General features: G+C 34.3%; 3 protein-coding genes across 4 annotated transcripts; 2 read left to right on the top strand and 1 right to left on the bottom strand.

The window, feature by feature from the left end:
- Positions 1 to 117: 117 nt before the first annotated feature.
- Positions 118 to 6,524, bottom strand: ERCC1 (nucleotide repair protein). Of its 2 annotated transcripts, none has more exons than XM_011093178.3 (10): positions 6,282 to 6,524; positions 4,837 to 5,136; positions 4,585 to 4,669; positions 3,993 to 4,096; positions 2,600 to 2,699; positions 2,444 to 2,520; positions 1,824 to 1,923; positions 1,597 to 1,668; positions 1,442 to 1,510; positions 118 to 864 (listed from the first exon to the last, which is right to left on the bottom strand). In XM_011093178.3, the coding sequence occupies exons 2-10, from the start codon at positions 5,109 to 5,111 to the stop codon at positions 535 to 537; spliced, it is 1,212 nt and encodes a 403-aa protein (XP_011091480.1). In that variant the 5' UTR covers positions 5,112 to 5,136; positions 6,282 to 6,524; the 3' UTR covers positions 118 to 534. The 2 variants fall into 2 exon arrangements, with proteins under 2 accessions (XP_011091480.1, XP_011091481.1); XM_011093179.3 differs by having other exon boundaries at positions 118 to 852; positions 6,282 to 6,518.
- A 4,525-nt stretch (positions 6,525 to 11,049) lies between these two features.
- LOC105171919 (exocyst complex component EXO70H1) lies at positions 11,050 to 13,174 on the top strand. Its single transcript, XM_011093176.3, has one exon. It carries the CDS (start codon positions 11,206 to 11,208, stop codon positions 13,042 to 13,044), a length of 1,839 nt encoding a protein of 612 aa, XP_011091478.1. The 5' UTR covers positions 11,050 to 11,205; the 3' UTR covers positions 13,045 to 13,174.
- Positions 13,175 to 15,836: 2,662 nt separating this feature from the next.
- Positions 15,837 to 19,907, top strand: ITN1 (Ankyrin repeat family protein). Its single transcript, XM_011093175.3, has 4 exons — positions 15,837 to 16,061; positions 16,843 to 17,337; positions 18,035 to 18,444; positions 18,866 to 19,907. The coding sequence occupies exons 1-4, from the start codon at positions 16,040 to 16,042 to the stop codon at positions 19,691 to 19,693; spliced, it is 1,755 nt and encodes a 584-aa protein (XP_011091477.1). The 5' UTR covers positions 15,837 to 16,039; the 3' UTR covers positions 19,694 to 19,907.
- The last annotated feature ends 2,223 nt before the right edge of the window (positions 19,908 to 22,130 follow it).

A 22,130-nucleotide genomic window follows, 5' to 3' on the forward strand; every position in this document is an offset into this window, starting at 1 on the left:
AATATCTTTTTGAAGCATAAATATTAATATTTTCAATGACCTAAAAGAAGATCAATTATCATCACATGCATAATTTTTAAACTTTATATAACAAACATAATACAAGAATAGGGGCTATTTACATATGAAAACAAAAGAAAATAAGAACTGGAACTATGTTAGACTGCGTAATCCACACAAATGATACTTCTACATCAGTGGTACCAACATGTATAAAAGCACAAGTACACTGAACTACATGCTCACAAGCTTAACATGCATTTCCTTTATAAAAGTCACAGATGACATAAATCAGAAGAGTGCTCCAATGTCAGGATTGCCTCAGTGGTTTGTAATCCATTTTATCTGGGAAAAAGAAGCAAATTTCAGTCATTGGTCATATGCTAATATACAATACGACCCAGAGAACCAATATCTATGATTTATCGGTGTGAGAACAACTTGTACTTGATAAACGTGTCGTCTCGAAAGCTACCATTTTCCTGAACATGACTCGCCATGGTGCATTAACTTCATTTTCATGAATAAGATGAACTAACATGCATAGTCGTCCTTTTTATCAATTTGTTGAGCAGCGACAGTCTTCTCTTCCTTTTTATCTTGCACTATGGTATTGCTCTTTTTACCAATTGCACAGGGATACTTCGCGAATGCAGCCTTCAGTGCAGATCTTACACTTACTTCTGCTTCTTTCTTTTGCCGTTTGCTTGCATCTAGAGTTTCCTTCTCATCCTCATTTCTTTCACTTTCAGATGTATGTCCATGGTTATCAATGGGATTTTCAGAAACAGGTGCATGGTTGGGAACTGCACGCTTGAATGGCTCATGGAAAGTGTCGTACAAGCGTTTTACCTGCACAATCATCTGGTCAAATGTACTTCCACAATTATGAGGAGAAAATGATGGGTAATAGTAAATGAAAGATAAATACAGGAATCGTCATGCAACCACATAAATAGTAATATAACTGCAAAAAAGAATACAATAAAAATGTTGACATTGTGATCCTGTTCTACACACAGTAAAAATGGCATATGAATATAGCATACTAATGCATCCACATGAACAATAATATAATTGTCAAAACAGATGCAATAACTAACTGGCAATATGGCCTGGTTCAGCCAGAGTAAAGAGTTTACAGAAAGCTATTCGAAATGTGGTTCTTTTGCAACATGTTCAATCAGTACAATGTCTAAGATTCACATAGCTAATCTCCAGAAAGCATGAGAACAAGGATTTGCAGAAATGACTTGATATTTTCACAAAAGATTTACCTGTAACCCCACAAAAAAAGAATTACGACTAAACTTTACAGAAACAGCGATAGATCAAGTACAATCACCAAACTCCGTGAGATTACACTGAACAGGAACTTGCCTCAAATACTAAGCTGCCCAGCAAATAAACTTTTATCATAGACAAAAACAATGAAATTTACCTTTCTTTCTCCTATGCCAGGGCAACGAGCTAAATCTTCCATTGACGCATCCATGATATGAGAAAGAGACTGGAGTAGTAAAATTAGCTTCAGTATAATGGAAGGAAGTTACTGGCAAACAATAATGCACTGTACAATACAAATAACAGGCTTACCCCAAATGTAGACCCAAGAGTGACAACATCGGTCTTGTTAACATGTCGTACTGCTGTAAGTGCATGGTTTAACTATGATAGAAGAAAAATTGAATTCTGGTTAGATCATTTTACCAACAATTTGACACAATTAAGTTACCAAGTTCTTTGATGTAGGTCACTGATTCTACCATGAACCTCTCAATAAAAGAGTTGATTGCTGACCAAAAATTATATAAGAGTTATACCCGTGATTGGTAGTCCATATCCATTTGGCCCTGAATAAGATCAGCAGATTTATTTTCATAAACTTTAATGGTCTCCAAGTACCGACCGCATTCTTCCAAGCTAAACAAAAATGCCCAAACCAGTTAGCAACAGAAAACAATAGCTATTAATGGATGACAGAAAATAAAAGGAAAAACAAAATTTAACATTTTAAGGCTTTCCATGTGTGGTAAGCAGAAAACAGCTGCAACCAATTTCTTGCAGAGTGGTTTACCAGTTCGTCTTTTCCTACCCATCCAAAAAGCATATGGAACTGGCGAGAAGTTTTCAACAATCAATTTTCTCAAAAAGCCATTTTCCTTTGGCTCCCCATACAAAAATTGAAAATCTATTAGCTTATCGTTCGTATTAGTGAGTCCAATAGGTAGTCTCCTGTGTACTTATCCTGGCAGTCAGAAAAGCTTTTCAGAATTCACACAACTGAAGAAGGCTATGCCAAAAATGTCAGGCTCATATATCTTTGTTTCCCCATCAGCAAGCAAAACTAAAGAATGACGAAGAGCCAATTATAATAATTTACTATATACCATCTTATTGCTCCTAGAATTATGAAATGTATTACTCAGAGAAAAAAAGATACCTCCAACCACATAAAAGAGTGCAGTCATGAAGTAGAGCTGTTTTTGTGACTTCAAGTAAGGGCTTAACAACATCTTCCTGATACCGACAGTGAGAGAATTAGAGAACGGAACAAAGATTAAGTCATATAAGCTGATAGATTTTTTTGAAGGCTTACCACATCAACATGGCACAATACAACACGAAGCTTGAAGTTCTTCTGCAATTCCCTTATCCGAAAATACAGGTAATCTGGGTGTAGAAGATGATATCGGAGACTGAAACGAACAGAACAAATCCTTAGGATGTTGATAACGTTCATGTTAAATTTCATGAGTCATGCAAGAGGATCACTTCGCAAACCAAATACACGACCGAAAGCTACACCTAAATCTGAGTTCCAATGCCACAAGCTCCACTAAGGCATGTGATTATTTCACCATGACATGTTAATGGTATGAAGCTGGGTGACGAAGCATCAGAAGCAAGGGAGATAACTATTTACTTTTTGAATGCTAAATAAGCAACTATCAAGCAAACCATGCAAAATATAGCAAAAGGTGGAAGTATGAGGGAAGACATTGCAATTCACACAATGTCGCACAAACCACAACTCTTGGGGCATAAGCCCCAGAATTTTGATAGCATAATGATTCAGGATAAAATTGACAGGATGCTTTAAAATTCACGAATGCAAAATATTATCAGGAGTTGAAGGGCGGAAGAGCAAAACAATAACAAGGTTATTTACAAAAACAGTGTGGAAGAGCAAAACAATAATAAGGTCATTACAAAAACAGTAGGGCATATGTTTACACAAAAACTATGGAAACAGAAACACAACACTGGACTCAATAAAGATATGGAATTTCAAGAAATGAATGAGATTTTTGTTTTGCAAAAAATTTACAGGCATTCTCCCAGAAGTATAAATAGCTTAAAGATCAGGCCAGGTTCCATATAATTTTGTCAAAAAATAAGAGAAACCCTCAAGAATCTTAGTAGGCTCAAAGCCAACAAATATAGAGAGAAAACCACTATGAAGAAACTCATCAATTTTTTCAATTTCTCACTTGAGATGGTTATTAGCTGAGAAAGCAGAAGTCAGACTACTACAGCTGGCTTTATGATGTTAAAAAAATTATTGCAATTGCATTGGAATGTCTCTTTGGTTTTTTAAAGTTAATCCGCCTTTTGAGAATCAACTTATCACGCATAACCACGTCCCTCATGTAATCCAAGGTATAGGGAACCAGCGCAATCCAACTTATGCCCTTCATCATCCCACCAAGGCCAAATATTAGATGTTCATGCCCTTGGTCACATTTTGAGACATGTACTGAGGATGACTTCTAACACAATGGTCCGAAGAGATTCTTAACTTAAACTCCATCGAAGAATCATTGAAGGAAAAATAAATGTACATATCTCAACAATAACAAATAGCGACTAATCTAAAGAACATTGGTGTTCTCCAACCACCCCAGACCAGACAAAAGTTTGACTTCCAACATATAAAATCCTATAATTGGTTAGACACTAACTGAAATTAAATAAGTCAAACTTCAAACCTCAAGTAAAGAGCACAAGCATTCTGGCCCAACAAGTAGTCACAAACAATATCGGCAAAAGCCCATCGAACATTCCTTATATGTTTCAGTAAAGGGTTCCCCTTCTGCATTACAAGACAAACAAAACAATACTTTAAAATCATTTCATCAAGTTTGTAAAACCGGCCTTATTTCAGGTTCAGGGAAGTAGAAGGCAAGGTCAGCAATCTACTCCATTTTGAACTTCAAACGTTAACAGTTTAACAATTCAAGAAGCCAAACTAAATGGATTTAGCATACAACATCTAGCAGCCATCAATTCCATGGCCAGAAATAAGATTTTTCAAGTGCAGATGCATATCCTCAACGGTCGCTCTCATTCATCATTGCTAGCTAACCTCACTTACCACATTGCTAATCCGACAAATTTGTTAACATATGACCAAATACATAGTCAAAACTTAGTTGCTTACTTTACCAGCTACATTTAGCCATTTGAGCTATCTACTCCGATTGGTATCTCTAAGTTAAAAATTTGTTACCAAATGCATAGACATGCATTAGTTCCCATAACGATAGGACCAAAGAGTGCTGCAAATATGCAATAACTGACCTGTCTATGGCTGACAAGTATGGAATTCCGACTCCCACCAGCTGAAGAAACTGATGTAGATGGAACTTCAGACTGAACAATTTGTCTACCCCAGTATAAATAGCCATCAATATGACGTCAATCCAAACATAAAACATTGCTCTGTAGAAAGAGCCCATATAATCGTACACACACACACAAATAGTATGTATAGATATATGTGTGTATATATATATATATATATTTAGAGAGAGATAGAGAAAGCACCAGGACCTTGGAGGGTGCGCTTGAGAAGGTGAAGGGGAAACTTCGGAGGGTTGAGAGGGAGATGGAGGCGGTGGAGTTGTGTAAAATTCAGTGTTCTTGATGAAATTGAAGGCCTGAGAAAAGGATGGGGAAGGATTGAAGAGAGAATGCTGCGTTGTCTTGGGTTCAGAGCCCTCGACCACTTCTTCATAAGATGGTATTCTTATGACGAACGATGTATCGTTCTGTTTCTCATTGTCGTTTTTTTGTTGCCTGTTTTCAGGGCCGCCGCTGTTTTCCATTTCATTCCTCTGCTTTCTTCATTCCCTGAATTTTGAATTTTATTAAATGTTCTTTGCATTCCAATTGAATTATTGAAAAGCAGACCCAGTCAATGTACTTAATTTGTGCATTTGAATAAAACTAATGTAAATATTTTTAAACCCTCTGACTATACTTTCGTAAACGATGCAACTGAATTGTAGCGGAACTTGTTGGATTGGGGAGAAAGTACAGATAAAGTGACACTGCAATTATGTTGAGAAGGCGGATAACCAGAAATTACATTGATACAATGAACAAGACATAGTTTGTCGCGTTTCATGATCAATGAAAGATAAAAGTACAATTGTCAAATTGACCCCATAAGACAATAGAGACCAAAACTTGGTCTGCCCCCTAAGAACTAAGCTCAGAAGCAAAATTACAATAGGAAAATGTGTTCTGACCTAAAGCTTCATCTTATACCAAATTGTGAAGCATAAAACAAATCAAGTATCATGCCAATTCTTGTAGGATATACCACAGCTGTAATTCATTCACAGTTTCATAATGTGGACAATAAGTTAGATCTTTCCTGAACAGAAAAAGGAATTTCATGATGAATCAGAGATAAACACTGAGATTGTGAAATCTGACCATCATAAGTATGAGGCAGAAGAAGACCTGCTATTTAGCTTAGTTTTTGTTACAACATGAGGCAACAACTATGACCATCATGATACAAAATTTATGTATTCTAACAAAATTCTCAGTAGGAAAGTAAAATATAACTGATATTTTGACACGACCCAGATTCCCAGCTAGTAAGAACATATCGCACTTATATTTCTCACATGCCAGAACAAATGGACGAACTTGCCGTTTATTGATGAGAGGAGCAACACAAATGGGTTCTTTTACATATATATCGGCAACATAAATACTTCCAGTAAATTTAGCCATCAAGTACAGAAATTTTCAGCAAATTCTAACTGATTTCAGTGCATAATCTCCAAAGAGAAAAACAGTCCATAAAACCACTTCCAAAAGCTCTTACTAAATACACTAAGTACAGAAAAACCTAGTCTTGTAGAGATTTCTTAAAAAACAAGGAATAAAATGAAATGAATTCACCAACCTTGAGGATATTTATTATATTTCAAAACTTTTCAGCGCATTTGTATCTAATTTTAATAAAGAAGCCATAGTACCTCGTTGAAGGCTCTGTCAGCAACGGCGAAGGAGCGGTGACGGGATCGGACGTAGCTCGGAGGAGGAACGCGGGAAAGAAGACGATATTTTTCTGAATAAGTAAAAGGAGAAAGATGTTAATTGAATAAACCCCCTTGATATGGAGAATGGGGGGAAACCCCAAGCCCATGTTTACTTGCAATGATCAGGTTGTATATACAATTCAATTTCAGTAGATGGGCCTGCCAGAATTTCACTGTAGCACTTATTACAATTCATCCCTCATTTGTTGTTGTGCAGAAACAACGTAGGCAACAGATTAAGCTGAAAGGTTGGTTTGGTCGTTTGTAGTTCATGGGCTAGTTTATTGACTTCTTTTTCTTTTTTACAGATTATTGTGGTGCTTATGCTAAATTTTTATTATTTTAGGATGGGATTATTGTTATATATTTACATTTATTTTGAGTATTGTTTTTTTTATTATTATTTATATTGTATTTTTTGAAATTAATATATTGGTACATGGTATAGAAACGTCTTTGTTGGATAGTAACTACATCAGGTCCATAATCTTTTGACGAAATAAGGTTGGTTTTGTAGTGTTACATTTTATCCTGTTAAATAGACCTAGTGTTTTTTGGTCATGGTTCATGGGAACCATAAACAACATCAGAAAAATAATATCAGAAATAATACAAGTATAAATAAAAGCGTACGCTCGACAGTATACGCCTTGCGCAACTCGGCACTTAACACTAGAACTTCCTCAAGTTTCTCCTCATACCCATTAAGCTTTTTTAGTGATCCAGGAATGACAAAAAAATTCCGGACACACATTGGAGGATCAATCCATTCGAACGTCCCACAATAAGTACCCTGCAATGTCACAATATAACAGTGAAAGTCATATTAATGGCCGTCCAATAAACTGTGGCTTGTTATATACATGTTGCAATTTAATTATGACTATAAATCTTAATAAAAAAATAATAATTAAAAGATACTCAACTAACATTAGAACCTAGGGAACCACGAAATCTCCGTCCAGAACTTGATGTAATCCATAATGTTCTTGTCACAGCATAATAACCACATCGACAAACAACGTCCAAACCACTGCTGGATGTATTATAATTTCGTAGTCATAACAAGAATTTTGCTTAAATTATCGCTACGAAATTATAATAATTAAACTACAACAAAAATATAATTATAACTATGTTTCTTTCACTAGCTTTTTTTATACATTTGTCACTAATTATTTTTAATAATAATTTTATGGATACATATACATATGTTATCATTAGTTCTTGCTAGTTAAATTTAAAGATTGTTTACTAATTAGTTCATTGTTAGTAGAGAGTGAGTCATGTAGTCAAATATACATCTTGTGGAAAGCACGACATTTTATCTACTTGACTTCGACCAACACTAAACAACATTATTCATCAAACGCGACTTTATCCCCATCAGCGTGGCAAAGGCTAACATAACCTCTTGGGAGACGGAGTCTACTTTTTCATTATAAAGTTAGATAAGTTGACTGATTCACTATTTCCAAGTGTTTACTTTATATTATGGGAATTTAATTTTTTATCCTCATACTCGATAGAAATTAATCTTTTTCAATTAAATATAATGTAATTAATACATTTTTTTTAATTTTATCGATCATCCAAATAACTCATATTACAAATTAAATGGAGCCCGAGTCTTTTTTACAAGCACTTCTTTATTAAGAGAGATATTTTGTTTATTAATATTTTAAAAAAATTAGATACATCTAACATAATAAAAAAATGTATATATATATATATATATATATAGTTTTTTGACCAGATGTGTGGTCAACTCACATTGGAGATGGACTTTTAAAGATGGGTATATTATAACGGGCTCTCATGAGGTTTGTTATAATTATAATTATTATTTTATTATTCAAAAATTATAAATATTCTCCCTTGGTATTAACGATCATCCAACAAATACCCGATTCTGACTGCCCATTATTGAAGGATATTTGTTATACATCCATTCATTTTATAGGGTATTTATAATTATTAAAATAACAATAAAATACTTTTAATTATGACAAATTTTAAAAAAATTCATTATAATGTACCTTTTAAATAAAGAACAACACAACATTCTCAACATAGGAGGTGGGCTTTTTTTACAAGTTGAGGGTATCATTTCATTTTGCCTTTTGTTTTAAAGCAAGAGAGATTTTATGTATTAATATTTTTAAAAAAAATAAAATATAATTAAGATGATGTAATATGTGTATTTATAATGGAGGACTTTGAGTCTTGGTATGGGGGAATAAGACAAGTGGGGGTTGACTAGAAAATATGATAGTTTTAAGTTGTGGATGGAGAATTAAGGGCCATTTCTAGATGGCTGCCAAGTCATCCATTCCAGAACTACTTAGTGCTGTTTGACTTAACTTATAAGGTTTTTGCAATTACTTAACATTTATTATTCATTCAAATTTCAATTATAAAGAGGAACAAAAATATAATGTAATGAGGAAGAATTATGATTTTGGTCCCCGTAGTTGACTGCTTATTTATTTTTGGTCCTCATCCTATTGTTATTGACAGTTTTCTTTTCTCAAACTTATCATTTTTTAACATTTTTCGTCCTTACCGTTGATTGAAACGTTAAAATAGACGGAAGTCAGGGTTGGAGGGGAGAAAAACCCCTCTCCGACCTGCTAGTTGGCTGCTTCCTTATGGGACTTCAATAATTCAGTTTTCACTATTTTTGTAAAAGCAGAACTTTTAGTTGAGAAAAATATGACATCTTAAACATAATTTCTGTCGAAACATGAATGTGAATGTGACACAAAATTTGCCTATTGACCAAAACCTGAACAAAGATTTGGCGGTAATTTGATCTCATAAACATTCATAAAAATCTGTCTTTGAAAACATAAATACCATCCAACCAACTTTGTCTGAAAAGAACATCCATCAACAGTCGAGTAATTAAACATCCAACAACAGGCACACCATCCCCATCACTCTCATTTCACTCTACCTCACGAGTCTCCTCGATCCCCTCCATCCTATCCAAAGCCTCAATCATTTCAAGTTCTTTCACTAACCCTAGAAAGTTAAAAAACGAAAATGTTAAATAATTTAAATTACGAGACAAAATATGTATTTAATAGTGCTTAAATGTTAAGTCTCGTGTTGTTAAATTAGTGTTATTGTGCAAATTAAAATTTAAACACCTATTTAATTTTATTATTTATAAGAGTGTTGTAATACATTGAATTAGAAATTCTTCTTATTATAGTTGAAGGGTAGGTCTTAGATTTGATGTACCACTATAACTTTATATTAATCCTTAAGAAGAAAGTATATAAAAGAAAAGAGAGGGAGGAAATGAATTTAGATGAGGTAATTTTACTTTTCCTCATAGTTTTAGGGTTTCTCTTAATTTTATAGTCATTGAACTCATAAATATGCAAAAAAAATTTAGGGTAAATTACAACGATCGTTTCTGAGATTTTGTATAATTACGACTACCCCTTTGTTATTTAAAAAATCATCCATATCTCTCTAATTTTAACGGCCGTCAAATAATTAACCTAATTCGTTAGGTTTTCATCAACTTTTTTTGGTGAACTGACCAAAATACTCTTGTAGATCAAAAATTATAATTTTATTTTATTTTTTAAAAGTTTCTGATTTTTTTATGGCTAAGTGGATAAAAATTGGATAAATTTTTATAATTTTTAAAAAATTTTCATCCACTACGTTCGATTTTTTGTAAGTTTTTAATTTTTAAAAAATATAAAAAAAAATATAGTAAGGACAAAATTGATAATTTCATACCTCAACTAAGGATACATAATTTCATCAAACACTAGGAGATATTTGTAATTTTTCAAATTATTATAATTGTGAAAAATCTTAGGAAATGTCGCTGTAATTTACCCAAAAAAATTATTGTATGTGCATCCCACATGCTAATGTCAGTCCTTTCTGTTATGAATTTTGATTTTTTGTTTTAATTATTGAACGCTCTAAGTCGTATGAACACATATTGCACGGGTGATTTTTAGAGTGTACGGAAATTATAGGATCTTATTATAAAGTATTTAAATAAAATAAAGTCATGAAACTTGTATCCTAAAGAAATTTGTAATGAATTTATTGGATTTTAATAGGTAAACTTTTATAATTATTAAGAACTATTCAAAGACTTTTCCTTGGTGAGGAAGATATTATTTTCACCATATTACAAAGTATTTTTCTGAAAATTCTCCTAACTTGTAAAAGCTCATACAAACTTTTAAATATTAAAGACCCAATAGGAATTTATATTACGAATTATTTTTATTCAAATTAGATTTCATAGAAGGGAATTCATTTAATTATATTAATAGGTGTAAGTGTAATTGAAAGTATCTCACCCTTATAAAGGTAGTTTATTCAAAAAAGATTTGTTTACCCAACAATAAATCATAATAAATTAATTGATGGTAAATATGAATTTTCATTAAATTTTTTTGCTAATATCAACAAATTTGATAATTTTTTGCTAACGGAGAAATCTATTTATTATACAAAAATAAATATCAGAATACTAGATATAATTTTTTAAATTATAAAAAATTTACGTACAATTATACTAAATTACAGCAAATGGTGGTGTAATTATACATTAAAAAAAAAAAGGAAAAGAAATTGTCGTTTACATTTGCATGTTGTCAATATCCAAGAGTCAGTCAAATCTAATAGGTCCACAATCCTCAGTCAGCCGTTTTGGAAACTGCGGCCTCTTCTTGCTCTGCTATATTTTAAATTAAACCAACAACTACTACTACTACCACCATATCACCCTCCAGAGTTCAAAACAGCTGAAATTTTCAGCAGATAAACTCCATAATTGTTCACAATCAAGATCGATAACTCAAGGGAGGTTCATCAAATGGAAATCCATGAAATCCCAACAACAACTACGCCCCGCAAAGCCATGCCAAGTCTCATTCATTCATCAAAAACCAATGATGCAAATCAGTTCTCTCCTCCAACAATTTCAACCACGATGCAGGACGTAATCGTAAATGCAGATACCATCATCAGTAAATGGGATCCCAGCAGACCTTCCTTGGAGAAATTCACATCACTCTTCCAAGAAAACCGAGAAGAGGCCGAGGTATTTGTCAAGTGCGTTGGGGACTTGCGCAGAGTGATGCATTTCTTGGTTTCACAGCATGCAGGGTCCAGTCAGCTGGTGCTGGCGAACAAGCTGATGAAAATTGCGATGCAACGGCTTGAGAAGGAGTTGTATCATATCTTGTCGACAAGAAGGGAGTGCTTAAATCCTGAATCAGTTTCCGGGGGATCCTCCTTGTTGTTGAGTAACTCAGATGAGGAAGAAGATGATGATCATGTTGGCTCAGATGGTGTGTCGGATGTGGAACGAGCTTTGTTGGACCTGAAGCTGATTGCTGGAAGCATGATCAGTTTTGGGTACAGCAAGGAGTGCAGCAAGATATACAGAATCACCAGGAAATCGATCGTCGATGAAGAACTCTACCGTCTTGGAATCAGAGGCTACACTGTGTCGCAGATCAGCCGGATGGATCAGGATGCTCTGGAGCATCAAGTCAGGAAGTGGGTCAACACAGCAAAGGTTGCAGTGAGAACACTCTTCCGTGGCGAGAGACTGCTATGCGATCACGTATTTGCTGTCTCTGAGACAATTAAACAAACATGTATCGCTCATACAACAATGGAAGGAGCCATCAACCTGTTCAGATTCCCCGAAACCGTGGCCAAGAGCAAACGATCCCCTGAGAAGATTTTCCTTGTGATGAATCTTTTCGAGACCTTGTCGGAGCTGTGGCCCGAGACCGAATCGATCTTCTCCTACGAACCTCTCTCGCCTATCAAACTTCAAGCTCTTTCCTCTATGCACAAACTCAGTGACGCAGCCCAAACAATCCTCTCCGAGTTCGTCTCATCAATCCAGAAAAACTCATCCAAAACGCCGATCCCCGGTGGTGGGATTCACCCCTTGAACTGTTCGGTGATGAACTACGTATCATTACTGGCAGACAACAGCGGAATCCTCTCCGATATCCTCGCCGACGAGCCCGAAACCGTAGCCCGGTCCCCTTTCCCGGAGTCCTACTTCGACAGCCGGAGCCCAACCTCCCGCGTAGCCAGCCAACTCGCCTGGATCATCCTCGTGCTGCTCTGCAAGCTCGACAGCAAAGCCGAAATCTACAGAGACATCGGACTATCTTACCTCTTCTTAGCGAACAATCTCCAATTCGTGGTCGAGAAAGTCAGCACCAGCGCGCTGAAACTTCTCCTCGGCCAAGACTGGCTATCCAAACTCCAAACAAAAGTGAAACTCTACGCCGGAAACTACGAATCGGTGGCTTGGGCTAAGGTACTCTCATCTCTTCCGGTAGAGACCGAAGAATCGGCCCACAAAATCAAGGAGCATTTCAAGCAATTCAACTCAGCCTTCGAGGCGGAGTACCGCAAACAAAGCTCGTGGGTGGTTCCAGATCCCAAACTCCGGGACGAGATCAAAGTGTCGATAGCAAGAAAACTGGTGCCGGCGTACCGGGAATTCTACGACAGCAACTTGGCGATACTGAGCGGGGAGAAAAACCTGGAAATCTTGGTGAGATTTTCGCCTGATAATTTGGGTAATTACTTGTCGGACTTGTTCGACAGTGGTGTTGTGATTTCCCGGGATTCATCTTTATCATCATCATCATCGCAGTCCGGCTTGTCACGCTGTCTTTGATCCTCTAAATGTGCTAAAATGACATGCACATCATCTATATAGACTTCAACTCTTATTAATGTTGTATGAAAGAGTTCAAATTGTGGCTTTCAAAATTAATCTATGGAATAAAGACTTTCTTATTTTTTAAGGTTCTCTCTTTCTGTGTTTTTCATTCTACATTTGATATGGTTCCAAATTTTTAGGTAAGTTTGGTAGTGTTCATGTAATGGTTACCAAAATAACCAAATACATATAAGTATAATATATAGAGGATGTAACGAATTATTTAAAATAAATTATAAAGCGTCATCACGAAAATAGCCCATCAATTTGAGCTCAAAATTTTCTAAAAACGAACATTGTATTACAATCTAAATGTGTATATAAAAATAAATTATAAAAAAAGTTTTACAATCACATATTTTGATGGTGGAAGCATTGCGTCCCATGCTAAGGGGACCCATTGCAAATTTTATGACTGCTACAATATGATGGTCCAATAGTCGATTTGTCGCTTAAATGTTATGAATTTGAATCTCTCTGAAAATATAAAGTCCATATATTACATAATAGTAATATCTAACTCATAATACTTGATTTAGTGGATGTTCGTGTTAATGGAACTATTACAACTGTTGAGCAATTGAGTTCTTTTTTTTTTTTTCAAAAAAAAAAATCATTCTATGATGATTAAATTCTTTTAGTTGGAATCAATCATCAATGCAGTGAATTCATTCCAACCTAATCTTTAACCATTAAAAGAAAAAGAAACACAATTGCAAGTGTAAGGGTAAATCACATTTTTTGTCCCATAATTTGAGTCAAAATTAATTTTAGTCCTTAAATTTTTTGAAGTATGGTGTTGGTCTATAATTTTTGTAAACTGTTATGATTTTGATCTCCAAACGTTTCGAAGCACGATCGTGGGCCCTAATTTTCACGAATTGTCATGATTTTGGTTCATCCGCTTCCCTTATTCTTAACATTTTTAAACCTCATTTTTTTCAAAGTGGACCAAAATCACAATAAATTATAAAATTTACGGACCAAAATCGCATCTCAAAAACTTTAGGGACCAAAATCAATCTTAGTCCAAAGTATTGGAACCAAAAGTGTAATTTAGCCTAAAGTCCAATCATGTTTGTAGGGATCATGGGCTGGAGATTCCCAATCCTCAAAATATTTGTTAAAGCATGGGCCCTTTCTCCTGTGCCAACCCACATTCCTTGAATGCAGATTTGGAGGACTATTCAAATTGTCTCTTTCGCTCACTCCATCATAAAATTTCATTCTAAATCATCAAATTTAAATTAATTAATATACAATTAAAAAAGCATCATCTATATAATAAATATATTTCTAATATAATTAATTCGGCTCAATCAAACTTGATTTGAATAAAAAAATTTCGATAAAAAAAATCGATGCAGTGATATCACAAACTGATAATTGCGGATGAAAAATATCTTTATTTTTTTATACTACCAGCTGTCTTGACATGCCGTTCCCGTTTGAATATAATAGATAATATTTCATATTTTAAAATATATTATAAATAAGGATAAAATATATAAACTAACACATCATCTATACTATTATTAAAAACAAAAGTGTTATAGACCTAAAGCGACGGTTTTGACAGAGCTATACTAATTTTTTGAGATTTCAAAAATCTCCTGCAATTTATAATATAATTGACTTATTCAACTTTAAGGTTTTATATTAACCTAGGTGCTTAATTAATATATTTTAATTTTAATTCTATTAATATATGTTTTAAATCATTACAGATTATTTCTTATATATACGTAAAACGACGCACCACAACGGCTAGTATTTCTTAAAGAAAAAAAGAAAGAAAGAAAAAGAAAAGAAAAACAATTTTTATGTATTATTAACACAAAAAAAATTGATATAATGGTGTCAAAAATCGTGATTGTGAGTGAAAAGTGCATTTTTTTTATATTAACTAGCCGTAGTGGGAAATCGCTCCTGTGTGCATACAATAAATTATTTTTACAATTTAAAATATATTATAAATAAGAATTAAATATATAAACCAACCAATCACATTTAAAAAAAAAAGGAACAACTTAGTATTATCAACATAGCAAAAGAAATGGAATAGTGGTGCTAAAATGACGTAAAGTCGCTTTTTTAAAAAAAATAATTATAATTAATTTTTAAAATTATCTAAGTAACAGTACAGTTGTCATATTCAAAAATTGATAAGACACCTTTAATTGTCGCTTCGAGAGAGTAAATGGCGTTTATTTAAGGACTTAATACATTTCACCCATGTTGCTAACGAACAAATTACCCCTTATAAAAAAATAATAATTTATCTTTCTATGTTTTTTTAAAACTAAGTAATTTACCTCCCTAGACAAGGATATAGATAGCTTCACTTTAAAAAATACAGAGAGATAAATTATTTTATTTAAAAAAAATTATTTTTTTTTGTAAATAGTAATTTACTCGTTTGTAATATTGCACAAAATTTGGTTCAATTTTTTCTATATTTCAATGGTTAAATGCAATTTAATCCCCTGTGATATAAAAATGAGCAAATACTATCTGTAAAAAAAAAATAGTCCTCTTGTATTTCAAAAAATGAAGCAAATTACCTCACGTTAATGGTTTATATAGAGGATAATTTATTTTATTTTTTAAAATATAGAAAATAATTTGCTATTTTATTTTTTATAGAATGAGTTTTTGGTCGTTTATAGTATAACGAGAGGGTAAATTGCATTTTTCCCTATATTTGAATATAAGTATAGATACAGAGTATAGAAATACAATAATGGAAAAGCTCTCCCCATCAGAGCCAAAGTTTGGGTGGCTTCGCAACACTTTCTCGGCCAGTGTCGTTTAGTTTGCAACTTTTCCTTCCTCTTTCCTCATCAACAGTCACCCCCACTTTCCTCTTCTCTTCGCTTTCTGCATCATATGTCCACAGAATAAGGACTTAAGATATCTCAGCTCTTTGGCTATCTCAGCACAATCAATCATGACCTCACATGTCAAACAAGGTATTGCATACTTTGTTTGTTTGTTTGTTTTTTTTTTTTTTTTTTGTTTACCTGTCCATCTGCACAATTTTGCATCTGTGTGTGTGTGTTTGAAGTTTGGTATGGTGAGCAAATTATCTTGAGCGTAGTTCTTGTAACGATTTTGGGGTGGGTCTACAGGATCTCTTTTGTTTCTTTGATGTTATTCTGAAATATTAGTTCTAAATAAATGAATAAAGTGATGCTTTTGTTGAAGAAATTATTTGAACTGTAGAATTGAATCGTTGAGGTAAATGATACTTTGTGCTATTTAGGATGTGGATTTACCGACGTAGCTGCAGGTGTGTCGACTTCCACTGTTATTAAGTTTGCAGTAAGTGGTTAAAGCGAAAACAAGAAATTATTCGTACTTTTAAATGGAATTGATTGAGAAGTTTTTCAGGGAGGCTTTTTTTTTTCATTTTCTTTGGTTTCGGTTTGATATTAGAACTGCCTGTTGCTAGACATAGCACCCCACCCCCAGATGAAATAAGGAAGGAAAATTAGTTAGTTCATGTTAGTTTTGGTGATGACTGTCTCTAGTATCTATGTTTAATGGTGATCTGCTTCATACTATGATGTGGGAAAGGTATGTAAATTGAAGACTAGGTATACAGGTAAGTGTTTTAGAAAAGAAATTGAATGTTGAGTGTATATACATATATCAGGAAAGTGTCCCCCCCCCCCCCCCCCCAAAAAAAAAATGCTTATGAAATCTTAAAAGCATAGTTTATTTTGATCTAACTAATAGACTAAATGACAGATGATGGAGACTTTGAGAAAGTGTTTGTTACTCCAACACCAAACCAAAACCCCTTGGCTGAGCCATCGCCCTCACCATCGCCATCCGCATCTACGGCACCCGCTCTGGTTCTATCAAATTCAGGGAAGCGAATTGACCAAGCTGGAAAAAAGAAGTATGTAAAACAGGTGACTGGCCGACACAATGACACGGAGCTGCATTTGGCAGCTCAAAGGGGTGATCTTGTTGCAGTCAAGCAGATACTTGATGAAATTAATTGCCAAATGGAAGGGAGTTCAAGTGGAGCAGATTTCGATCAGGAAGTTGCCGAGATAAGGGCATCAGTTGTAAATGAAGTAAATGAGTTGGGAGAGACGGCACTGTACACTGCAGCAGAGAGAGGGCATATTGATGTGGTTAAAGAGCTACTCAAGTACTCAAATACTGAAACACTCACTAAGAAGAACAGATCAATGTTTGATCCTCTGCATATAGCTGCATGTCAAGGACATCATGGTGATGATCTTATTTTACCAGATCAGTTCTTATGTTTCTCTATGTCGTATTGCCTTTTTGGTTTTGTATTATCACTCTTGTTCTTAATGGGAAATAGAGGTCATCAAATGAGACCGTTTAGAAGGTTTATTATCAAAGTCTCTTAATATTACACTTAAATGATGAGTATATTGAGAATAAGTCCCTGATGGAAAGTATGACTGAAGTTTGGATTCAGTAACCTATAGAAAGTGGAATATGATTTAGCACCAAGTCAAGTGAAGGAAATGCTATACAGGCATTTATAAAACTGCATGTTATACTGCATGTGCCAGTCTCATGGAAGACATGTTCATACTTCAACCCCATGTAAACTACTGCACTCTGTTTCTTTTCAAGATTCTGTGGGCCTTTATAACATTCTGTATTGGTCATCGGAAGAAAGTGTAAATGTGCCATCTATATGTCTTGGTCAGCACCTACTTGTGAAATTGGGCTAGTGCTTAACTATGTGGAATGTCCTTGAAGTTTACTTATAGATCTGATCATTGTGTCCTGCATATTCTAATTGTTCATCAGAACATGAGACGTTAAAGCTGCATGCATGTGGTTTGAATTTCTCAATTGGTTATCAATCTTATCTAGAGGCTAGGGACATAATCTTTATCACACTTCAGGTTTATGCGCCTGATACTGATGTTCAATTATGTTTTTGTAGCTATTGTCCAAGTGCTATTGGATCATGACCCTGGGTTAATTAAAACAATTGGTCCATCAAATGCAACCCCTCTTATAACTGCAGCTTCTAGAGGGCATAGTGCTGTGGTTAATGAACTTCTGTCAAAGGATTGCAGCTTATTAGAAATTTCACGGTCAAATGGAAAAAATGCATTGCACTTAGCAGCTAGACAAGGGCATGTGGACATTGTCAAAGCATTGCTCGACAAAGATCCACAGTTGGCTAGAAGGACAGACAAGAAAGGGCAGACAGCATTGCATATGGCCGTGAAAGGGGTTAACTCTGAGGTTGTTAAATTGCTCCTAGAAGCTGATGCAGCTATTGTGATGCTGCCTGACAAATTTGGCAATACAGCTTTACATATAGCGACAAGGAAAAAGAGAGCAGAGGTATGGTTTGTATCTTCTATTATCTGATATCCTGTTGCAGTACAATTGATTTTGAAGCCATCACTATAAGAATATGCAGATGCTGATATGACAGAGCTGCACTTGAGATCCTAAAAGATGGCTATTAACTATTTTCTTATGATATATTTTTTTTCTGACTTATTGAAGCTTTAGCAAAAGCTTAAAACTTGAGTGAGGAGAACCTCTCCTGCCATGTTCTCTATGATATTTTAACCCCCACATATATGAACTAAACTATGATTAAAAAATATGTTCCATTGCTTTTCCATTGTATGATGGGTTCTTTCATTTCAGTGGTCATGCTGGTTGCTCTGTTATCCCTACCCTTATGTATATATTTATTTTTTGCTCCATCTGCTGTAATTTACATTAACCTTTGGTGATCTTTTATTCCTTACAGATAGTTAGTGAGTTGTTACGCCTGCCTGATACCAATGTGAATGCACTGAACCGGGATCACAAAACAGCTCTTGACATTGCAGAAGATCTTCCCCTCTCAGAAGAATCATCAGAGATAAGGGAGTGCCTTTGCCGTTATGGTGCTGTTAGAGCTAACGAATTGAATCAACCAAGGGACGAGCTGCGGAAAACTGTTACACAAATTAAAAAAGACGTTCACATTCAGCTTGAGCAAACAAAGAGAACGAACAAAAATGTCCATGGAATCGCGAAAGAGCTGAGAAAACTCCATCGAGAAGGTATTAACAATGCCACCAACTCCGTGACGGTGGTTGCGGTCCTGTTCGCTACGGTTGCCTTTGCAGCTATTTTTACGGTGCCTGGTGGGGATGATGACAATGGAATGGCTGTGGTAGTGAGTAGTGCTTCCTTTAAAATCTTCTTCATCTTCAACGCCATTGCACTTTTTACCTCCCTCGCTGTCGTTGTAGTCCAGATTACATTGGTTAGAGGCGAGACTAAGGCTGAACGACGTGTAGTAGAAGTTATCAACAAACTGATGTGGTTGGCTTCTGTATGTACTTCTGTGGCATTCATGGCGTCGTCTTACATAGTTGTCGGTCGTAAACATAAGTGGTCTGCTATACTGGTCACAGTCGTTGGAGGAGTTATAATGGCCGGGGTTCTTGGAACCATGACTTATTACGTGGTGAAGTCAAAGAGGACGAGATCCATGAGGAAGAGGGAGAAACATGCTAGGAGTGGCTCAAACTCATGGCATCACTCTGAATTTTCCGACTCAGATATCGACAAGATTTATGCCCTCTAAGGTAATGTCATGGCTCAAGTAGAGGGACATCAGATTGCTAAGTAACTGGAGCGATCATAACATGTCATAGATTATTTACGAGTTCAACCACAATTCCTGCCTTGTAAACTTGGGTGATAAAGTTTATCTATGTATGAAAGCACTTGCACTGGGCACCTTTGGTTCAAGAGGCTGGGCGCAATTAATAAAATACTGCACCTTATCTTGTTTTATAGTCGCTTTCTCTGGAATTTGATATGTGATTACAGGCGGGTTCTGTCTGTTTGTTCTGTTATTAGTAATCGAAGCATACTGGATGCATCTGCTTTATTTAAAAAACTAAGAGGGTGTCTGGCTAAGCTTTTCCAAAACATCTATAAGCTCCTACATCTTATAAGATGTTTTAGGAGCTTATAAGATGTTGGATCTTATTATAAAAATAAGTTCCTAATGTGTTTAGATAAAATAAGATGTTAAAGCTTTTAAGATGTGAAAATATCTTATAAGATGTTATAGTGTTCGACATATTAAGGTTTTTAATTGGGCAAATGACTAAAATGGGCATGATACCGTTAGACTCAAATAAGTTGTTATTTCTTGACTACAATAAAAAAAAATGACAAATTATTATCTAAACTCTTGAATAAAATAACATATGTGCATTCATGCTAGTCAAATATTTAGATATATAATTGATATTTTTTTATTAATGGAATAATTATTTCTAATCATATAATTTATAATATTTTGAATTTATATTTTTCAGTAAATATAATATCAATAACAATCTTATTTTTATTTAGTTATAATAATTTATTATTAAATAATAAAGTATTTTCTCTTTTTCGAATATTTAAAAAAATTAAATAGCAAAAAAAATTCCTACAAAGAGAGTGTGTTTTTGTGTGTGTATATGTGTGTGTGGGTGTGAGAGAGAGAGAGAGAAAGAAAGTGAGGAGAGTGTGTGTGGGTGTATAAGAGAGAGAGTGTGTAACTATATGAATGGGAATATTTTTATTTTATAATATATTAATTTTATTTAACGTATAAGATTTTATAGAAGAAATTAAAAAAATTAACTTTTTTTTTAAAGGAATTTATAAAATTCAAAACATCTTATTTTAAGATGTTATAAGCTCTTTAAAAAAAATAATCAAACAAATACTTAGAGTTCATAAAACTCAAACATCTTATAAGATGCTAGGAGCTTATAAGTTTAGCGAAACACCCTCTAATGCCTATATGATCGGGTACATAAGTAGTTCACATAGTCAAAGTTGCACAAATGGAATCGTTGATTCCATTTGAAATGTGAAATGGACCATAAAATTTACAGTTCCTCGTAATTAATCTCGAAATATACTGGTAATGTAAGGATAATTTATGAAGATCATGTTAGAACTATATCCTGGGCTCCAAACTTGCTGGTAGCTTTTATTCTGCCATCCATTTTGGGACGTGACAATCCTGTCTCGATACTCTTGAAACCCTAATATGTATGAATTCATCGTAACTGTACAATCATCTTATGTGAAATCATACAATTGAAAAAGTCTATCGTAATCAACCTTATGCTTAAGTGCAGTTTTGGTATGTTCAAAATTCTATCTTGATTTATACGCCAACATATATTAAATATTTTTTCAAATAAAAAAAGTAATATAGATTTCATAATTCATATGTACATCATCATATTGAATATAATAGAAAATCTAATCCACTAATAACAAACACCTAATATCAAGTCAAGTACATTGCCCTAGAATTGCGATTATTGGATTGGATTGGACGTCCCGCCCAAATTGTATTAGTAACTTTTATTTTTATTTCTCTCCCTTTTCAACCTCCACATCCCTTTTCTTCTCTCATTTTTTCTTTTTAATATTTTCTCACAACTTCCTTATATTTTTTTGAATATTTTTTTCTCTATCTACGTACATTTAAGTGTGCCACATATATTGAACAATTATATATTAATCCAAATAATAAACAATGTATCTTTAATATTTATTAGTATCCCCACTATTATACAACAAAATAAACACTGTTATAAATATGGAATAATCCCATCACTCATTTTATCCAACGTTTATTTACTCTAAACGATCACCCATTATCCCATACATAAAAGTAAACGAGTCCTAAATGAACATAGGCAATAATTAAGTTCTTGAACAGTCGTCCTCCACATAGAAACGACTCGAAAAGTCCATGGAGTTTACTTCTAAAGCCCTTTAAAACTAGAACTTACACGTGAAAGAATAGAATGATGGGCTATGCAGTTCAATCTACCATTACAGTCCAGAAAGCACACAGCCATCTCTATAGCACTAAGAACTACTTGTGCACTAGAGTGTTAATATACTTCATGAGTATAGTGCTAACAGAGCATCAGTTCAGTACTTGAAAACAGTCGTAGACCAGAAGATGAAATGAGGAAGGTCTGCTGTAGGATAAC

The sequence above is a fragment of the Sesamum indicum genome, linkage group LG10 (genome assembly GCF_026168435.1).
Source record: "Sesamum indicum cultivar Baizhima isolate 11 linkage group LG10, ASM2616843v1, whole genome shotgun sequence".
In the NCBI taxonomy this organism is placed as follows: domain Eukaryota; kingdom Viridiplantae; phylum Streptophyta; class Magnoliopsida; order Lamiales; family Pedaliaceae; genus Sesamum; species Sesamum indicum.